Source organism: Elaeis guineensis, chromosome 1, assembly GCF_000442705.2.
Source record: "Elaeis guineensis isolate ETL-2024a chromosome 1, EG11, whole genome shotgun sequence".
Taxonomy (NCBI): domain Eukaryota; kingdom Viridiplantae; phylum Streptophyta; class Magnoliopsida; order Arecales; family Arecaceae; genus Elaeis; species Elaeis guineensis.
The window spans coordinates 182315339-182332319 of NC_025993.2; the positions used below are offsets into that span (position 1 = coordinate 182315339).

At 37.0% G+C, this 16981-nt stretch overlaps 1 protein-coding gene across 1 annotated transcript in view; it reads left to right on the forward strand.

Annotated features, from left to right (window-relative positions):
* LOC105039997 (E3 ubiquitin-protein ligase UPL6) overlaps positions 1 to 16981 on the forward strand; it is a 40534-nt gene that overhangs the window by 633 nt on the left and 22920 nt on the right. The window contains exons 3-10 of the mRNA XM_010916356.4: positions 4500 to 4597; positions 4699 to 4826; positions 6651 to 6762; positions 10375 to 10555; positions 10718 to 10900; positions 11309 to 11491; positions 16520 to 16592; positions 16844 to 16953. Coding sequence (XP_010914658.1) covers positions 4500 to 4597; positions 4699 to 4826; positions 6651 to 6762; positions 10375 to 10555; positions 10718 to 10900; positions 11309 to 11491; positions 16520 to 16592; positions 16844 to 16953 — 1068 coding nt within the window. The remainder of the gene's footprint in view (positions 1 to 4499; positions 4598 to 4698; positions 4827 to 6650; positions 6763 to 10374; positions 10556 to 10717; positions 10901 to 11308; positions 11492 to 16519; positions 16593 to 16843; positions 16954 to 16981) is intronic.

The window sequence follows — 16981 nt, forward strand, 5'->3', positions numbered from 1 at the left end:
GAAAACCCCATATAGAATGGGACCCGCGTTCTCACTTCGTTTCTACATTTGGCTAGTTTTAAGGTTTATAGTTTTTCACTTCAGGAGCATCTATGGCGTAAGAGGTGGGCAGCAAAGACAGTTATAAATGCTTTGTTATGATGAGGTTATATTTGTCAGTGCTTGAGACATTTTTATTATGATGTATAGTAACTTGTGGCTAAGCTGAGCATAGTAACAGAATAGAATTGGTTGAGGAGGAGGAGCATACGTCACATATATGGATATACCAAATCCCTAGAATACGATGATTTGGCACGGTTGATGGACTTTCCCTAGATTTTCTCATACGCATGATTCATCAATTTAAGATTTTCACTTACACATTGTTATCCAAAATTTTCAGGCCTTATCAATTTAAGATTTTCAGTTACACATTGTTTTCCAAACTTTTCAGGCCAATTTTGGCTCCAGTCACTCTAGCCACAAGATATTTCATGGGCCAAGGTTAGTTGCAACATGGAATTGGCAGAGGCAGTCATTCTCCCAATCATGAGTTTCTCAAATACAAGAACCATCTAACAAGATGATTTTTTGGAACCATCTAACAAGATGATTTTTGGAACAATCTTTACAAGTTCTTCAGCTTCTTGCCCCACTCAATCACATCACAAAAGATACGTGGATTAGCTTGTTGGCTGTCTAAGTGGGGCCTAAATGATGATGCATCATGTCATTGCTTCTGTTTTGCCTGTCAATTCAGATAATTTTTTTCTGCAAACCCGATATAATGGGTGTATTTGGCTCATTGAATAGGCTATAGCATAAGGTTGTGGTATAAATTTGAAAGGATTCTTGATGATACGACATATCTTGGAACTTGATGATAGTTATTTCTCAACAATGTATTTTGTCAATGCAAACAGCACAAGTTACCCATGTCCTCTGAGCCTTTATCTTGGCATCCAAATTCCAAAATCAAGTACATTTTCGGAAGAAATCTCTCCATATCCTTGTCACAACACCACCAATGATTTAATTGTGCAGTCTGGAAGAGCTAGTATAGAATTAAACTTGGTTATTCAGTGGCTAGTCAATCATTAAATCATTGAATCATTAAGTATGGGGCATGTCCTAACCAAGAAACATATTATTTGGGGAAAGTTTTTTGATGGGAGCCCTTTCCTAACTGGAAAACATGCTATACAGTGAAAGTTTTTGGTGGAAGTCTACATTAATGGCATAATACTTTTGTACTTAAGTTGTTTTTAAAAAGTTCCTTTTCTGAAGTAGGGATAAAAATGAGTATTAGTTTAAGATATATTAAAGATTCAAGAAATGAATGCTGTCACCAAATTCAATGAAGTAAATGGTAGCCAAAATTGGTAAAGAAATGCTGCATTACTCAACTTATGATCACAGATAGCACAAGTAAATTTTTATGCCTGCCACCATCAATCTAATTATAATAGTAGGATGTTGCCATTTTGAACTAATTCATATGGAATTAACCTTAAATAACTAACTGAAGTTGTTCTTAATTATTGATACCAAAAATTACATTTCTTAGTTGAAATTGGGTGGTCATCTAAATGTAATATATGGAAGAGCAACTACCAAATAAATCTGTACTGTCCTTGTGGATAATAAGATGGGTGGCAAAGTTTTTATCTTCTTCAAGAAAGGATTTTTATATTTAATGTCTCATTCTCTCTTCCTCAAGTTCTCAAAAGCTTTCCACCATGTCATTCTAACAGAAAATGGATGCATATTAAATGAGATCATTGCATTGCTATTAGGGTAACAATGCCTTCAAAAACAATACAATAGAAGACTTCTGATAGAGATATATATTTAAAGAATCCTAGCTTTATGCCACAATCAGGGTACTGCATTTTGCATCTTTCTAGATCATCGTTGACATGGTATGTTATCACCTAATACATGGATACTTTAAACACATTGTACTGCATTTGTACCATCATATGCCTAGTCATGTGCCGAGGCTGCGGAAAGAAAATGGTTCTTTCGAATGCATGTTGGAGAAATGCAAGTTAATGTGAGTTTCAGTGTGGATGCATTCAAACATACCGATATGGGCCGTCATAGATTTGTAAGCTTGATACTGACTGACATATCTCTGTATCGTGCTTTTACTTGTTTATTATGATGTATATCATATATTATGAAGTGGTGTGGCATGGTACCTCAATGTGTAATAACGTTAAATTTCTTTAGGATGGAGTATTTCATTTTCTAACTGTTTGGATCTCCTTTTTTTTGGATTGGCATGTAATGAATTGGAAACTACTAAATTTACACTTTTAGATTTCCATAGTTTTTTTTTTTCTTTTCTTCATTTTTTTGAAACTGCATGATTGCAGTCTAATTCATTCCTTTTGCATTATCAACTAAACATAAAAATCTTTTGTTTTTGTATTTCTACATATTTCATTCACTAATTGAATGTACAAAGCCTATGGATTCATGGTAAATAAAATAATGTAATAACGATATAAAATTCAGTTTAGTGGTACAAACTCACAAAGACTTCCATGTTTGAAGGGATGAGGGTTTAAGCTATAACTTTGTCTATAATCTGGTTATTGAAGTGCATTGAGGTTGAAAATCTTATCATCATAGGTGCTTCGGATTTTTGGATTGACTAGCAATTGAGCAAGTGAAATGCATGTGGGTTTGTTATAGTTAGGTTTCTTAATTTTTTTCCTTATTTGTTTGCTACCAATGTGTTATTTGGTTTTTCTTGATTTGTTTACAACAGGGTTTTTTAAGTTTTCCTTCTTGTGTTACTATCACAAAAATGATGCAGAGAGAACTAGCTAAACATAGGGATTTACTTTTGCTTCCTAAAAGGGATATTAGATTTTCTTCAATATTTCTTTAGAGTAGGAATTTTTGATTTGTTACCTTGCCAACATTGTAAATAGTTTTTTCCGTATTGTTTATATTCAGGGTTTTGAATTTTTCTTCTTTATTTACTACTAGGGATGTGTAGGTGGCTATTTGGATTCTTGTAGCTGAACTTACTTGCAAGTTGAGTTTCATCGTAGCCTAGCTTGGGTATTTGGAGGTTTGCAACTTGATTGCATGATGAGGTTGAGACTTGGGCCAGTTGCAACTTGAGCCCAAAATGTTATAGCTTGACTCATGGTCAAAATGACTGTCTTTTAAGCTAGAGTTTATGCTGCTCGAGTCTACATGTAACAACACACTGGATGAGATTCTATCATCCCCCCCCCTTCACTCAAAACTGGATTTGACGACTTAGTCATGTAGCTTTGATGACCTCTCTTTTCTTTTTTTTTATTTTTCTCCTTTCACTTTTTCCTTTTCTTCATCTTTCCTTCCTTTCCTCTTTCTTGTTTTCTCCCCATGTGGATGGGCTTCAGTTCTATGCTTTAAACCTGTGTTATCTGCATTTGGTGTAACATAACTTAAAAGGGGTCAAGGTTGATTGGACGTCTTTATTTAGTTTGAAGTCTGAGATGGTTGTTGACCCATTGATTGAAATTTTATCGAACTATTTGGACTTGCTTATTATTCTGGTACACTCTCAGGCCAATGGATGGATACATAGAGGTTTGAAGTTACTAGCAGGTTTTGGCCCAGCATCATTTCAGCTGTTTACTGTTAACCATGGAATGCCATACCGCCCCGTACCGCCCGTATCGTACCGTACCGGTCTCGTATCGGTACGTCATACCGAGGTGTACCGACATTACAGTACCGTACCGAACCGCGTACCGACATTAAACAGAATTTCATCGGTACGGGGTCCGGTACCGGTACGGCGAACCTTGCTGTTAACTGCCCCATGTATCCATTCTCTTCATTTCAAGTGTGTGCGCACTAATGAAAACATATTGCAGTTTATTGTTGAAAGAGCAACAATCTAGTAAGTTCTACCTAGTTTTAGAAATACTACAACAGTTCTAAAGGTTCAATTGATTTTAGATTATTAAAATCCATCATATTCAGTTAACATGCAAAATATGGTTGTGACTATATATTCTGTACCTTTTTGAACCCTAAAATCCATCATATTCTATGCATGATCACATTTTGTTAACTGTTCATGTGCCCCACATGGGTAAGACCTTTTTTGTAAAATTTTTGGTTGTTACCATGCATTTATATCACCATATCTAATGATTTCTGAGACATCAAATTTTTGATTCTTTGGTCTGATACTCTGATGATTAAATGATATTTTTTTGGTTATTGTACCTACATAAATGGGGTGGTATTAACTTCTTGTCTTAGAAGTGATCATGCATTTATCGACTAAAACTGGCAACATTATCTCGTGGTTTTGTTTATGGTCATGTTTTTTGTAGGATTTGCATTTCAGTAGACCATGGAATTGAGTGTCTGAGATACATTTTTCAAAGACTTAGCTTCAACATTTTTTATATGTAATTTTAAGAAAAGACATCATTGTCACTCTTCCTTTCCCCTGTGCTTGCAATATGTGGAACTTGACTAATTATTTGCTGCAGAAATGCTTCAGAGGGAGGAAGGCTGTTGAAATGGCACGATTAAAGGTGCGAGAACAATTCTCCTCTACTTTTGGCGGCCATTGTCAAAAGGCTGATTGGTAGGTTGATTCTCATGTTCCAATTAAGTTCTTATCACTATCTTCCTTTTCCATATTTTCTTTTCGCAAACTTTTGCTAGTGTTTTGTTCTGTCAAGCCAGGCATTGTTTTGGTCCCGATTCAGAGTTTCTTCGCCAGATGCTTTTCTTCTTTACTGCAAACAATAATGGTGATGTCAGCATCCTTCTGGAGGCATGCCAACGATTGCTCCAATATGTTGGACATAATGGTATGCCTAACAGGTTTATTTACTATTTAGGATGAGAATTCCTTTCATTTTAGTTGTATACCTTATTTTGATAAGTAGAGGCTAGTATTCTTAGTTAATTTCACGGTTCACATGTTTTAAACGTGGGACAACAGTTGTCATATCTTGGGTCATCTTTAACAAACTATGGACCTGTGCTTGATCTTGTCAGGTTCAAATATTCTCTATTTTTTACTTATCATGTATGCCTTGAGAAGCAGTAGCATAATGCATAATGTTCCTCGTATTTTATCATATTTAGGAGGTACATTCACTGAGGTCTTAAAAACTGTCAGAATGGGATGCTATGAGTGGTACAATGCCATTCTGGCAGAAAACCACCACTCTGGTACAGAATGTGTTGGTAGAGATGCAATACTGTACCATTTGTTGGTACGTAGAACCATACCAGTTTTCAAAAAATTGGTATGCCCTCTGGTACCATTTTTAAGGCCTTGATATTCACATTGTGGCACTACTAGATTCTTGATAGTAAGTGTAATTTGATTTCTGAAGTGAAGGCAAGAAACAGTTCTAATTTGCTGCTCTTCTGTTATCAAACTATATGATTCTGCATTAAACAAGGACATGGTTGGTATTAGTTCTGCTTTTAAGAAGGCATTCTCAAAAACCAGTCTTATTTAAGTTCTTGAACAAAAAGTATGTTGTGGTATATCTGATGTTTGGTGATCCCATATTATGCACTACTTTTTATAAATGGCCATATCATATTTGAAACATGAAGCAATCTCACAAAAAGAAGCTAGAAGCTAGTTTTTCTAGCTTGTGTATAGAAGTTCTTTTTTGACTAACACTTCTGGAAGCACCTTTAGTTGATGTTATCAAACACTTATGTTCACGTATTTTTCTTAGAAGTACTGTATTAATTTTAAAATTTTTTATAGGACTTTTCTAAGCAACACGACATGCTCTAAATAGACCTGTTCAATGGGCCGTTTGGGTCAGGATTTGGCCCGGCTTAGCCAAAGATGTAACTGAAAATCTGAAATTATTCAGGCCTGAGCTTGGCTTGGCCCGGCCTTCTGGCCTACTTCCCAGGCCAGAATCTGATGCTCACTTGGGTTTCTGGCGGGCCTCGGGTTTGGAGTGGGGCATGTTGTATAATACCATAATATAGCATGAGAAGGTTCTTAATGCTTCCTCCAAATCTTTAAAAGGTTGACTTGATTGGAAATTAAGTGGTTATTTCTGAAAGGGTCAAGAATTTAGAGCGGCTGTCACATGAGTATCGAGTTGGTGGGTGATTAAAATGTGCTCTTGTTAAGTATTAATGGTTATAGTTGCCCTTAGCTGCTTGGCTTTTATAATGAAGGATTCTTGAACTTTGTTCTTGAGATTTAAATCAGTTTCCCAATAGAGCGAACAGGTCGCTTGTAACAGTCACTAAAGAGATGTGATGCCAAACTTAAAAGAGATTGACAGTGGAGATAGAGGCAGTGCAGTGGGAATTGGTTTTGGCAGCTACCTGTTGTGTTTTTCGGTCATGCTCTGATCTCTTTCTGACATGCTTTCTTAACTTGTTTCTCTTCCTTCTGAAAATATCTGTTAAGCAACAGCACGTTTAGGTGTTCAGTCAGATGGCGCACCTGTTTTCAATAGCATTCACTTCCTTTTTTTACTCCCCTGACCTGTTACATAATTACTAAATAGTTGTTCAATACCTTGTATTTTGCCTTTTCTTAACTAGTCATCCAATGTTATGTTGGATTCTAATATTCTTGCAGTGGTTGCTTGACTCTAGTTGGATATTTTGTTATTTCTGATATGGGATTTACTTGTTTACAGGGAGTATTGTAAGTCTCTTTGCTGGCCCAGATTACTCTTCAAAACATTCTCTTGTGGAGCATAGGGTTAAAAAACTTTCATATATCTGTCTGCAAGCAGTATACCAGAATAGGTGAGTTGTATTTGTCATGTGGTTTTTGAAATAGCTGCTTGGGCTTTGCATTGGCGGGCATTTTAATTTTTGCTCCCCTGCCTTTTAATCATTTAGAAGTGAGGTTTGGAGAGAGGTCTAGTACATGTTGGTCCTTCAACTTTGTAATTTTGACCTCTGTATTGATATAGTTGAAAAGATAATTGGGAAAAAAACATTATTGTCATCATTCTCATAAAATAAAGGATCTGGTTGGCTTATTATTCGGTAGAAGGTCTCCTTTCATTCATTGTAGTGGTCACTGAGCCAAGTCCGAATCTTTTGCTGTTGGGATTATGCACACTAATATCTGTGACAACAACCTATGGCTGTCATAGGATCATCATAGCACTTGTCTGGTGTGAGTTTTTGAATAAGAATTAAGTCTTAAAATGTGGTGCTTACACATATGCATATGCGTCCCCTGATTGCACTGCATTGCCTATATGCAGTTGTATATGCGGTCACATTACATGTGGACCAAAGAGGTGGTCAACTTAGCACTACATGGCTGCATAAATTTACTTTCTGTCTTGGAATTGGACTACCTTTTCTTGTTATTTAGTATTATTGAAAGAACAGAACAGATAGTTGTAGTGCAGTTATCACCTAGCTAAAGGGGGGTGTAGAGAAAGGTTTTCTTACCCACCCAAATTGGTTTGGTTGGGGCAAAAGAGTAAAGAGAGGGGCTTTTTACCTTTTTCCAGAACAAAAGGAAGTGATTGATTAATATCAGTATCCTGCAGAACAAGCCTACCCTCTTTTCAAAATGGAAGAAGTGATCCCCACTTGAGTAGAATGATCTAAACAAGAAATGGCTCCACCCACTATACCAATGGAGCAAAGCCCTTTCCATATGCCATCCATTGGTATAGCTCATAATGGTTCCGGGTTCCAGTATTGCCTGCTAAGTATTGTACAGCTACATATGGCAGTCAATTTAGCATTTTGGAGCAATATATATTATGTAAAACCTACTCTTATGCGGGCCCATGTGGGTGAAGCAGGTTCAAGCTCATGGTTAGGTTTGATATGGTTTCAAATAAGGTTTTAAATCCCGTGGGATGGGGCTATCCTAGTTTTTTCATGAAACGGAATGCACCGCTGTCCCTCCCCATCCCGACACTTGGGACAGAGGATGTCCCGAGGCGTCTCAATTGGGATGCTGGGAGGCCAGCAGGACGGCTCTGTCTCGATACATGGGATGGTTCCCTATTCCGATGTTCCGGAGGATGTCTTGCTAGGACCTGAATCTTTGGTTTCAGGTAAGGTTTTAAATACTGTGGGATAAAGATGTCTCGGTTTCTTCGTGGAATAAGACGTCTCGCTGGCCCATCCTGCCCCGACAGTAGTCCCAATCATGCATTCTGATGGATATCCTCTATTTTCTCCCCTTCTTTCCTTTCTGTCTTTATTTTTTTATTTTTTTCTTTCTTCCTTCTTTTGTTTCTTTTCCTCTACCTTTCTTACTTTCCTTTTCTTTTTCTTCTCACTTCCTTTCTTTTTTCATTTTTCTTCTTCTTTTCTTTCATTTTTTTTCTTTTCTTTGTCTTTCCTTCCTTTCTTTCTTTCTTCTTTTTTCTACTCTTCCTACGTGGATGGCTTTCGGAGTCCTGAGCCCATCCCGATCCCGTTTTCTCACACGAATGAAATGAGATGACCGGGATGCCCCTTTGTCACGTCGGGACATAAAACCTTGATTTTAGGTGGGTGGCGGGCCTGATATAGGATTAATAGTGCTATATTGTTGTTATATTATAATTATTGCTAATAGATATGAGATGATAATTAGCACTAATTGTTTTTTTGTTATATAATCCATCCATAAGAAAGTTATTAGCATTATTGTTGTTTTTATTGTACTCAATATATTATATTTATTTTGAAATAGTTAAAAATAGTAACCATATACGCACCCACTTATGCAGCCTGCATATTGCATATGCACTAAGTGGTCCCTTGACCACCTGTATATTGCAGCTGCTTTTTAAAACATTGAAAATTTCTGCAGTACAAAGCCTAACACGTTCAAAATTTGTATTATTATAATTGTATAATCTTCAAAAATAGCTAAGGACATTCCATTTGTGTTGGAAAATCTGATCCAGTTAATGGTAATGAAGTCCTTGAATGCCTAGCACAACATTCTACAATGTTTGGTAGAATATGTTGGTGTTCCAATCTGCATAATACTGTTTTGCTCGTTATTACTAAAATGACAAATGGTGGAGCACTTGATATAACCTAATGTGATACTCTTTGAAACTTGCAATAGTGATAACAACCATATGTTTCTAAGAATCCTACAAACTGAGAGAAGAAATGCTCAATCAGAAGCACATTTAGATGGGTAGCTCCATCTTTCTTAGGATATTCTAGATTGTAGTACAACTGCATCATATTACTTAAATTTGTTGTTTGTGACATGAAAGATGGAAGCCAATAAAATAAGCATGCAAAGATGCTGTCCTGTGACAAAAGGATTGCGCAAAATTTTGAAATGGTGACATTGAGTGGCATCAATCACAAATAAGCATATTACATACAACCCCTACATGTTGGAGGGTTAGAATTGGGTTGCAAAGGGAGAAGAGGATTTTTTTTTTTTGGGTGTCGGGGGCGGGGGGGGGGGGGGGTATCAAAGTTGCAGAAAAGACTCATTGGAATATTATGATAGTTCTTATCATGGTTTGCCATACCAGGTGTGCTGCCCATACCAAGTGTGCCATACCATACTAGTGTTGAACTGAGACTTAGTACGGGATGCATACTGAGGCTCAGTGCACTGAACTGACATCATACTGAGGGTAACGTTACTGTGCCAACATGGTACTGGTATGGGAGATGGCAAATTTTGGTCCCTCTAAAACTTGCCAAACTCTGAAAATATCGGAAGTTAAGTTTGATATTTCAATAGAAGTACTTAAGCTATCCATATGGATTTGAGATGTTGCTAGTTTTACTGTGAAGTTCGAGTTTTTTTTTTCTTTCGAACAAGTGTTCTTTCGAAGAAACCATCGGTGGAGGATTGATGATTATTGGAGCAAATTTCATCTTTTTTTTTTTTTGACTTAAATGGAATTGGTTATTACCATTCATCCTCTTGTCTTAATTTCTCTTTATATGATGGGAAAGCTTCAAGTCCAAGATACATGTTCGATTCAGGCCCTTCCTGTCTTTGGGGTGAGATTGGGTGTTCCATGCTCTGAGAAAAGGGGAAAAAAGAAAAACCATCATATTCCATTCTATGTTTCTGTCTGTCATTCCCTCAATACGTAGGCAGGTCCACCTCTTTGATTAAAGCATGTGCGATGCACATGCAGGCATGTAATATGCATAGCGTTTGTTCTCCATATATTTACCATGACATGCAACATATATGCAGCAACCATTGGCATTTTTAAACTCTCCATAAGCTGATGCATTCTTGAGTTGTTGCTATATTAATCAATTGTTTCCTGAAAGTTATACTTTTGGACACACTGTTAATTGTCTGTCACTAGAGCTATCTATAAACAGCATGTCTACATGCGAGCCCCTTTGTATGTGGCATCTATTGCAATACCTGATCTTTATTTCTTTTCCTTTGCATAGGAATCATTTGGCAAATGAAATTCTGATGCCATCCAAGTATTCTACTATGCCGACGATCATCTTGCTAGAAACGGTGGCTTGTTTAATAAATCCTGAACTTCCATGGGCCTGCAAAGTTGTTGATTATCTCCTGCAGAGAAAAGTTTTCTCTTTGTTGCGTGGCATGGTTCTAGCTGGTGTGGTAAGAATTTTATTTCAAATTATATGCAAAATTACATGTTTCAAGATAATGTAAAGATGATCAGTATGTATCATGTACAAAGAAAGAAAATAGACCGACATGTGCGGTGCTTGTCTTTGTCTACTCATGCTGTTCTCTTCCTGATAGAAGTCTTTAATGCAGCAAAATTTGAAGACTCCAGAGTCTCGTGGAAGTGCATCTTCCTTGGAGCATGTTCTTATCCTCATTGCTTCACATGCTGGTCAGGATCCATGTTGTTGTTCGAGTGTTGATCCACGATGGAGTTTTTCCTCACAAATTCTTACCATTCCTTTCCTATGGCATCACCTACCATACTTCAAGGAGGTAATTTTCTTCAGAATACCCATGTAGATGCATATAGGCTCTTCTATCAGTAGAAAGTTTTGGAAGGGAATTAGGGCCAGCAAAGTTGGATGAAGTGGTAACGAAATCCTTCCATGTTACAATTTCATCTTGTGCTATTGTATTTTAAATTATTCCTGAACTACTCTGCCAAACTTTTTTTTCTATGACAAATTATGAATTTTTAAGTTGAAAAACTAAGGTGTCTAATTATTGGGTAAGTTATGGTGTTAATTGTACATATGAAGTTTACCATGCTCACTTTTGCTAGTGACTTGTCTTGAATAAGCATATAGAAGGCATGCATTTTTTGCTTACCAATTCTTGCAGTAGTTGGTATGTTGGTCTTATATCAAGTGTTTTTACTTGGACTAAACTGTTGCATTTCAGGTTTTTTCAACCAGGGGACTAGGCAGATATTATATTCATCAAATGGCATCATGTTTGCCCAGTCATGTTAGTGTCCTCCCGAATGATGCATCACTTGAATATCCTGGTTATGCCTGCCTGCTTGGAAATTTACTCGAAGCTGCTGGTGTTGTTTTGTCTGAAAGAAACTGTGCTTTTAATACGGTAAGGGGCTGCCTGACCTTCCGGTATTTGTTTTAAACACTTTTGACTGGGCTGTTTATCATGTTATTTGCTGTGTTTTTTGTACATGATGTGAGAAGACCAATTTTGTTGTTTATATCATTAACCTTTTTGTCATTTATGGCCATGTGAAGGAAACACTGAATTTTTATATGTTTGCTTCACATTCAAGATTAAAGTATATTGCAAACATAATGCAGTCTTCATCCATACTGTAAGAACGATATATTTCACAAGTAATTGCATTGTTATATGCTTTGCTTGTTGAAAAATGAAATATGCAAGTAAAATAGAACATTGTGGAGAAAAAGGAGAACTTGTATAGTTCAATGAACCTCTCAAATAACATTGCCAGTAGTTAATTGAACAGAAACTTGCCATAGAGGAAAAGGTCCTTGGAGTATATTTGAATGAATTTATTTAACAATTTTGGCTACTAGTTGATTTAACAGGACCTTGCTATTGCTGTTAATGGTCAAGTTGGACAGCGGTGGAAGCAATGTGGTTTTGTCTTTGTTAATCAATTTTAGAGCAGCCTGGGAAGTTGATTTATTACTTGATTTGCAAACTTTTGACCTGCCTCAAAATTAAGGCCCAATTACTCTTAATTCAATTATGAGTTGCATGCTATCTTAATAAAACATAGTCTGCAGCATGGTCATGAACCATACTCATTGATTATTGGCAGCTGATAATTGTCACTGGCTCATTGCACTTAGGCTGAGCATTCGTGGCAAAGTCATATTCATCACCATTGGTAATTATCATATTTTAGAATTATCAGTTATCACAAATTGTTAGTTAGAAGTTGTAAAAAGGGATTATTTTATGTCACCCTTTGTTATAGTTATTTTTGATGACCCAGTCCTTTAAATGCTACCTGTGATTTTACATGTTCATTATTTCAACAATTTCAAGAACAATTTTCCATCAGCATCGGGATCCGGAGCACTTCAAATGCTTGATGTTAGGCATGTATGTTGGAATTATATAACTAGACTGCCCACCCATTGAGTAACGAGTAATGCCATTGCCTCTATTTGGCACTTGAACTTTCAAGAAAGTGGATTGACTTTCTTTGACTACCGAATGTCTTCTCATCCAACTGATGTAGGGGCCAGTTTCTCTATTGTTCTCCTCTGGCTTCATTTGATTCCTTCTATCATGCCTTTTACTCCAAGGCCTTGTTGCGTATGGCTTTCAGGGTCATCATCCTTTCTGCTTTTCCCATATCTACATCTCCCTGATCCTGACTATATCCTCACTGTTGTTTCAAACCAATTGCAGTTTCTACTAGTATGAGCCTGTAGCCTTTTTTGGTTGCATCTCTTGCCATGTCCACATCTTGGACAATGCAAGCTGCCTTTACCATGAAATTTTTACACAAGTCATTCTGAGCTCTTGTAGCACCTACAATCAGGTGTGTGCCCAGATTTTGTGCTGGTTCTTACTTTTGACATCTTGCGGCTTCTACCCCCACTATTGGAGATCTGACACCAGCTTGAGAAGAGTGGGCAGGTTTCAAGAGGAAATTGAGCTCATTATATTCCTTTGTAAAGGAAACTTGACCCCTACATCCTTTACCACTACTTTCACCACCAAGTTCAACACCATCATCACCTTGTATGCTGTTTTGCTGGTAGATGCATGTATGTGAAGTTGTGAACCATGTGTTAAAAGGTCGCTGCTGTATGGAGGTGCAAGTGACTGCATAATGAACATGCATCATGCAAGCCACATATGTGGGTGCATATGTAGTTCGTATTTTTAGCATTTAAAAGATAAAATACATTATGTATGATAATTATAGTATTTTTCAAATTATAGGAATATTAATGATGATAATATTTTGCAATTAGTGCATACTACGCAGTATTTGATTCTTAGTAGTGATAATTATAGCACAATTAGCATATTGACATTGTTAGTGTACATGCATCTAGCCCACAAGGAACCCACATACAACCCAACCATTAGGTTAAACATGCCTTATTTGCATGGCTGGCATGGTCACCCAATACTAAAAAGGCAATATATGCCATTGCATAATGATAAGTAAGCTACATATATAGCTGTACAATGTTATCTTGGTGCACGCATATCATTAAAGTGCTAAGCAAAATGTCTTTTCAATCCATATGTGGCATGATTCCATATAGTATTGCAGATGGGGTATGTGCAATCAATCATGTATTCATATGTGGCCCTTTGCGGGTCCATTTGTGTTGATCATGAGCTGATTATGGTGTCCGTGATTGGACTTGTGGTATTTGTGATTAGTTTTGAAAGGATTTGGATTTTTAACTTAGCTAAAATGTCCAAGCTTAAAGGTGGGGGAGTATGTGAGGATTCATGTAGGGATGTCTTTTGTCCATCATCAGTTGTGTGCTAGGTTGTCTTTGGCTATTTATACAAGGCCAAGCGACTCAAATAATACTTTCTGGTGGCTAGCCTTTTTGGGTGAGATCTTGGATTGTTACAAAACTCTAGTGAGCAAAGATGCAATTCCGGTGATTAAGATAACAGGAGGGATGACACCCTGTCCCACTTGCATGAGCGGGAATGTGATAGATAATTGCACATCCTCCAAGGCAAAGTTCGCCGAACCGATGATAGAGGTTGTATTGACCTACGATTGGTTTGATATGGTACGAGTTTGTAGTGTATCATTTTGGAGCCTATCGAAATAGGGAGAGGGAAGGGGATGGGGAGCGGGAGACAGGAAGGAGGGCCGAGGAAAACCCTAACCCTATCCCTAGGAGCGAGTGAGAGAGGGGGGGACGGAGGAAGGGGATGGCCAAGGGAAACCCTAAGCCTAACCCTCGGAGCAAGAGAGAGAGTGGAAGGGAGAGTAAGTCTTAGTTACGGAAGTCAACAATAGGAGTCTTTTGATAATTTCCAGAATATTGTTCATATCAAATTGCAAATAGCAATAAGGGAGGATATATCAAGCAGAAAATAAAGAAGGGAGTTATTCACTTGTGTAATTTTCTTGATTGTTTCTTTGAACAAAAACACTTGATTGCCAGTCTTTTACTTCTACTTGTTATCTATAATCATTAGACATAAGGCTATCTGAGTACCCTTCATGGCCTTTTTTGGCTAAGATCAAGATGAGGCTATGCTGAGATCAAGATAAGGCTATCTGAAGTTACCAGAGGTGTTATTCACCTGATAAATTGGGCCATGAGTCAAGAAGAAAGACATTGTAGGTAGTCTCATCTACATATTGTCCAAACAAGTTGATGCCCTGCAGAATGTTCTAGCCAGTATTATAAAGTTTTTGAACTAGAATGGAGGTGTAGTATTGTATAAAACCGTTCTGAGTTCTGATTCTTGAGACCTGTTGAATCACGCAACGTGAACCATGCTTTGGCAAGTGCTATGATGCGGCCTGCTATAAAACCTGGTGTAAACAGAAATCAGAAGCTTTACAAGTGTTTCTAGCATGGTTTGCCATACCGTCCGATATGGGGCGTACCGTACCAGCAAGGTTTTACGTCACAGCAGGATGGGGGGCGTGCTGGCCGCCTCGTCCTGTTTCTATGAGAAAACGGGATCGAGACTCCAGAACCCATCCATACAGAAGGAAGAAGAAAGAGAAAAGAAAGAAAGAAAGGAAGGTGAAAAAAAGGAAAAAGTGAAGGAAGAGAAGAAGAAAAATGAAAGAAAGAAGGGAAGGGAGAAGAAAAAGAAAGGAAGGAAAGAAGGAAGAAGGAAAGAGAAAGAAGAAAAAAAGAAAGAAAGGAAGGGATGACAAAAAGAAAGAAAAAAGGAAAGAAAGGAAGAAAAAGAAAGAAAAGAAGGAAAGAAAAAAAAAATAAAAAATAAAAAAAAAAGGGGAGAAAAATGGAGGATATCTATCGGGATGCATAACTGGGACGACTATCTAGAAGGGATGGGATAGGACAGCGGAGCATCCTATTCCATGGAGATACCAGGATACCTTCGTCCTATAGGATTTAAAATCTTGCATACCGATATGCCGAATCGCTCCATATTGACACAAATGTACCGTACCATACCGTGTGTCGACACTAGCGGAATTTCACCAGTACGGGGTCCAATATCGAGACAGCGAACTTTGGTTTTTAGGAAAGAATGTGAGTATATTACTATCCGTGCTGCTATTTTGAAAAAATAAAAATGAAGTGATAAACCATGGGCTCAACTGGCTTTTAGACCGTAATCAATTATATGGACTCTAAATTTGAGTGGGCCACCATGTATCGTACATTAATAACTCTGGGTTCAATACTTATCAGTATGCATGTATCGACATATATTTCTACTAGCCTTAAAGGAATTTGAACATTATTTGTGATATAATGATCTGGAACTGATGATGTATGAATGAAATGCTATATTTTTCTCTCATGTTTAAGGAAGCAAGTCGTCTCTTCAATGTATCAGTGAGTTCTGTAGGTGGAAAATAAGCTATAGTAAGACAGCTAATTCCATTCGTATAATTTGAGTAGTCATTTTTTTTCTATGTTCTATTATTATTAGACATTGACATTTATTAAAGTTGTAGACCTTAAATAAAAAAAGAGTATGAAAAGAATCAATGAGATCAACCCAAGTAATTTGTTTGAAGTAACTAATTTGTGGTAAAGCTTTTAATTACTGTCTATTGAATATTTGAGAATTTACCATTCATTTTAGTGGCAGCTGCCGCCAATGCTATGCTTTGAATTTCTTTAACTGTGTTTAAAGTTTTCCTTAATGTTTGAATGTCTAGATGATACTCTGATAGTCTGATCTATCCAAAATTTCTATATCCTCAGTGATTTTCATGTTAATTTGCTCTTAAGTCTGACTGTCTTGAGTTTTAGAAGCTTGAATTTTAATATTTTTGGTTGTTATTATATTATACTCCAGTCATTCACTTTTTCTTATTGACTAAATTCCTTGTGCTTATTAGAATTTCTTTTACTCACGGACACTGGAATCATACTGTGGAAGATAGCATATACTAAACTCTGTTGTTTATCATTTTCTATGAACCAGGCTGTAGACTTTGTAGCTGTTTCAACATCTTTGTTGGAAGCATTACCAACAGTAAAATCATCAGCTGGTGAAAGTAAGATAGTTATACTTTCAGCAAAATATTTGTCACGTGCTTTTGGTGTTTTGCTTATGGAGTGCACATTTGTGAAGTTCCCTGGTTCCATCTGGTTTTTGGAGAAACATGTTTTTTGGGTTTTTGTCTTTTAATAGTGATGGTTCTTACTGCTAAAGCAACATTACCTTCATTATATTTTTGTGGTCATGTTTTTGGTTTCTTATTCATGTGTTTATGCTTCTTCTAACTTTTGTGCGATGATTGTTCAGAACCAGCTGACAATGATGTAACTGTGGATGAAGAGTTCAAAGAAACTGTGAATGCTGATTTAGAAAGGCAGATATGCAGCGCAATAGATTCATGCCTTCTTCAGAATTTGGTATGCTAAATCTTTGTTGATCTTTTTA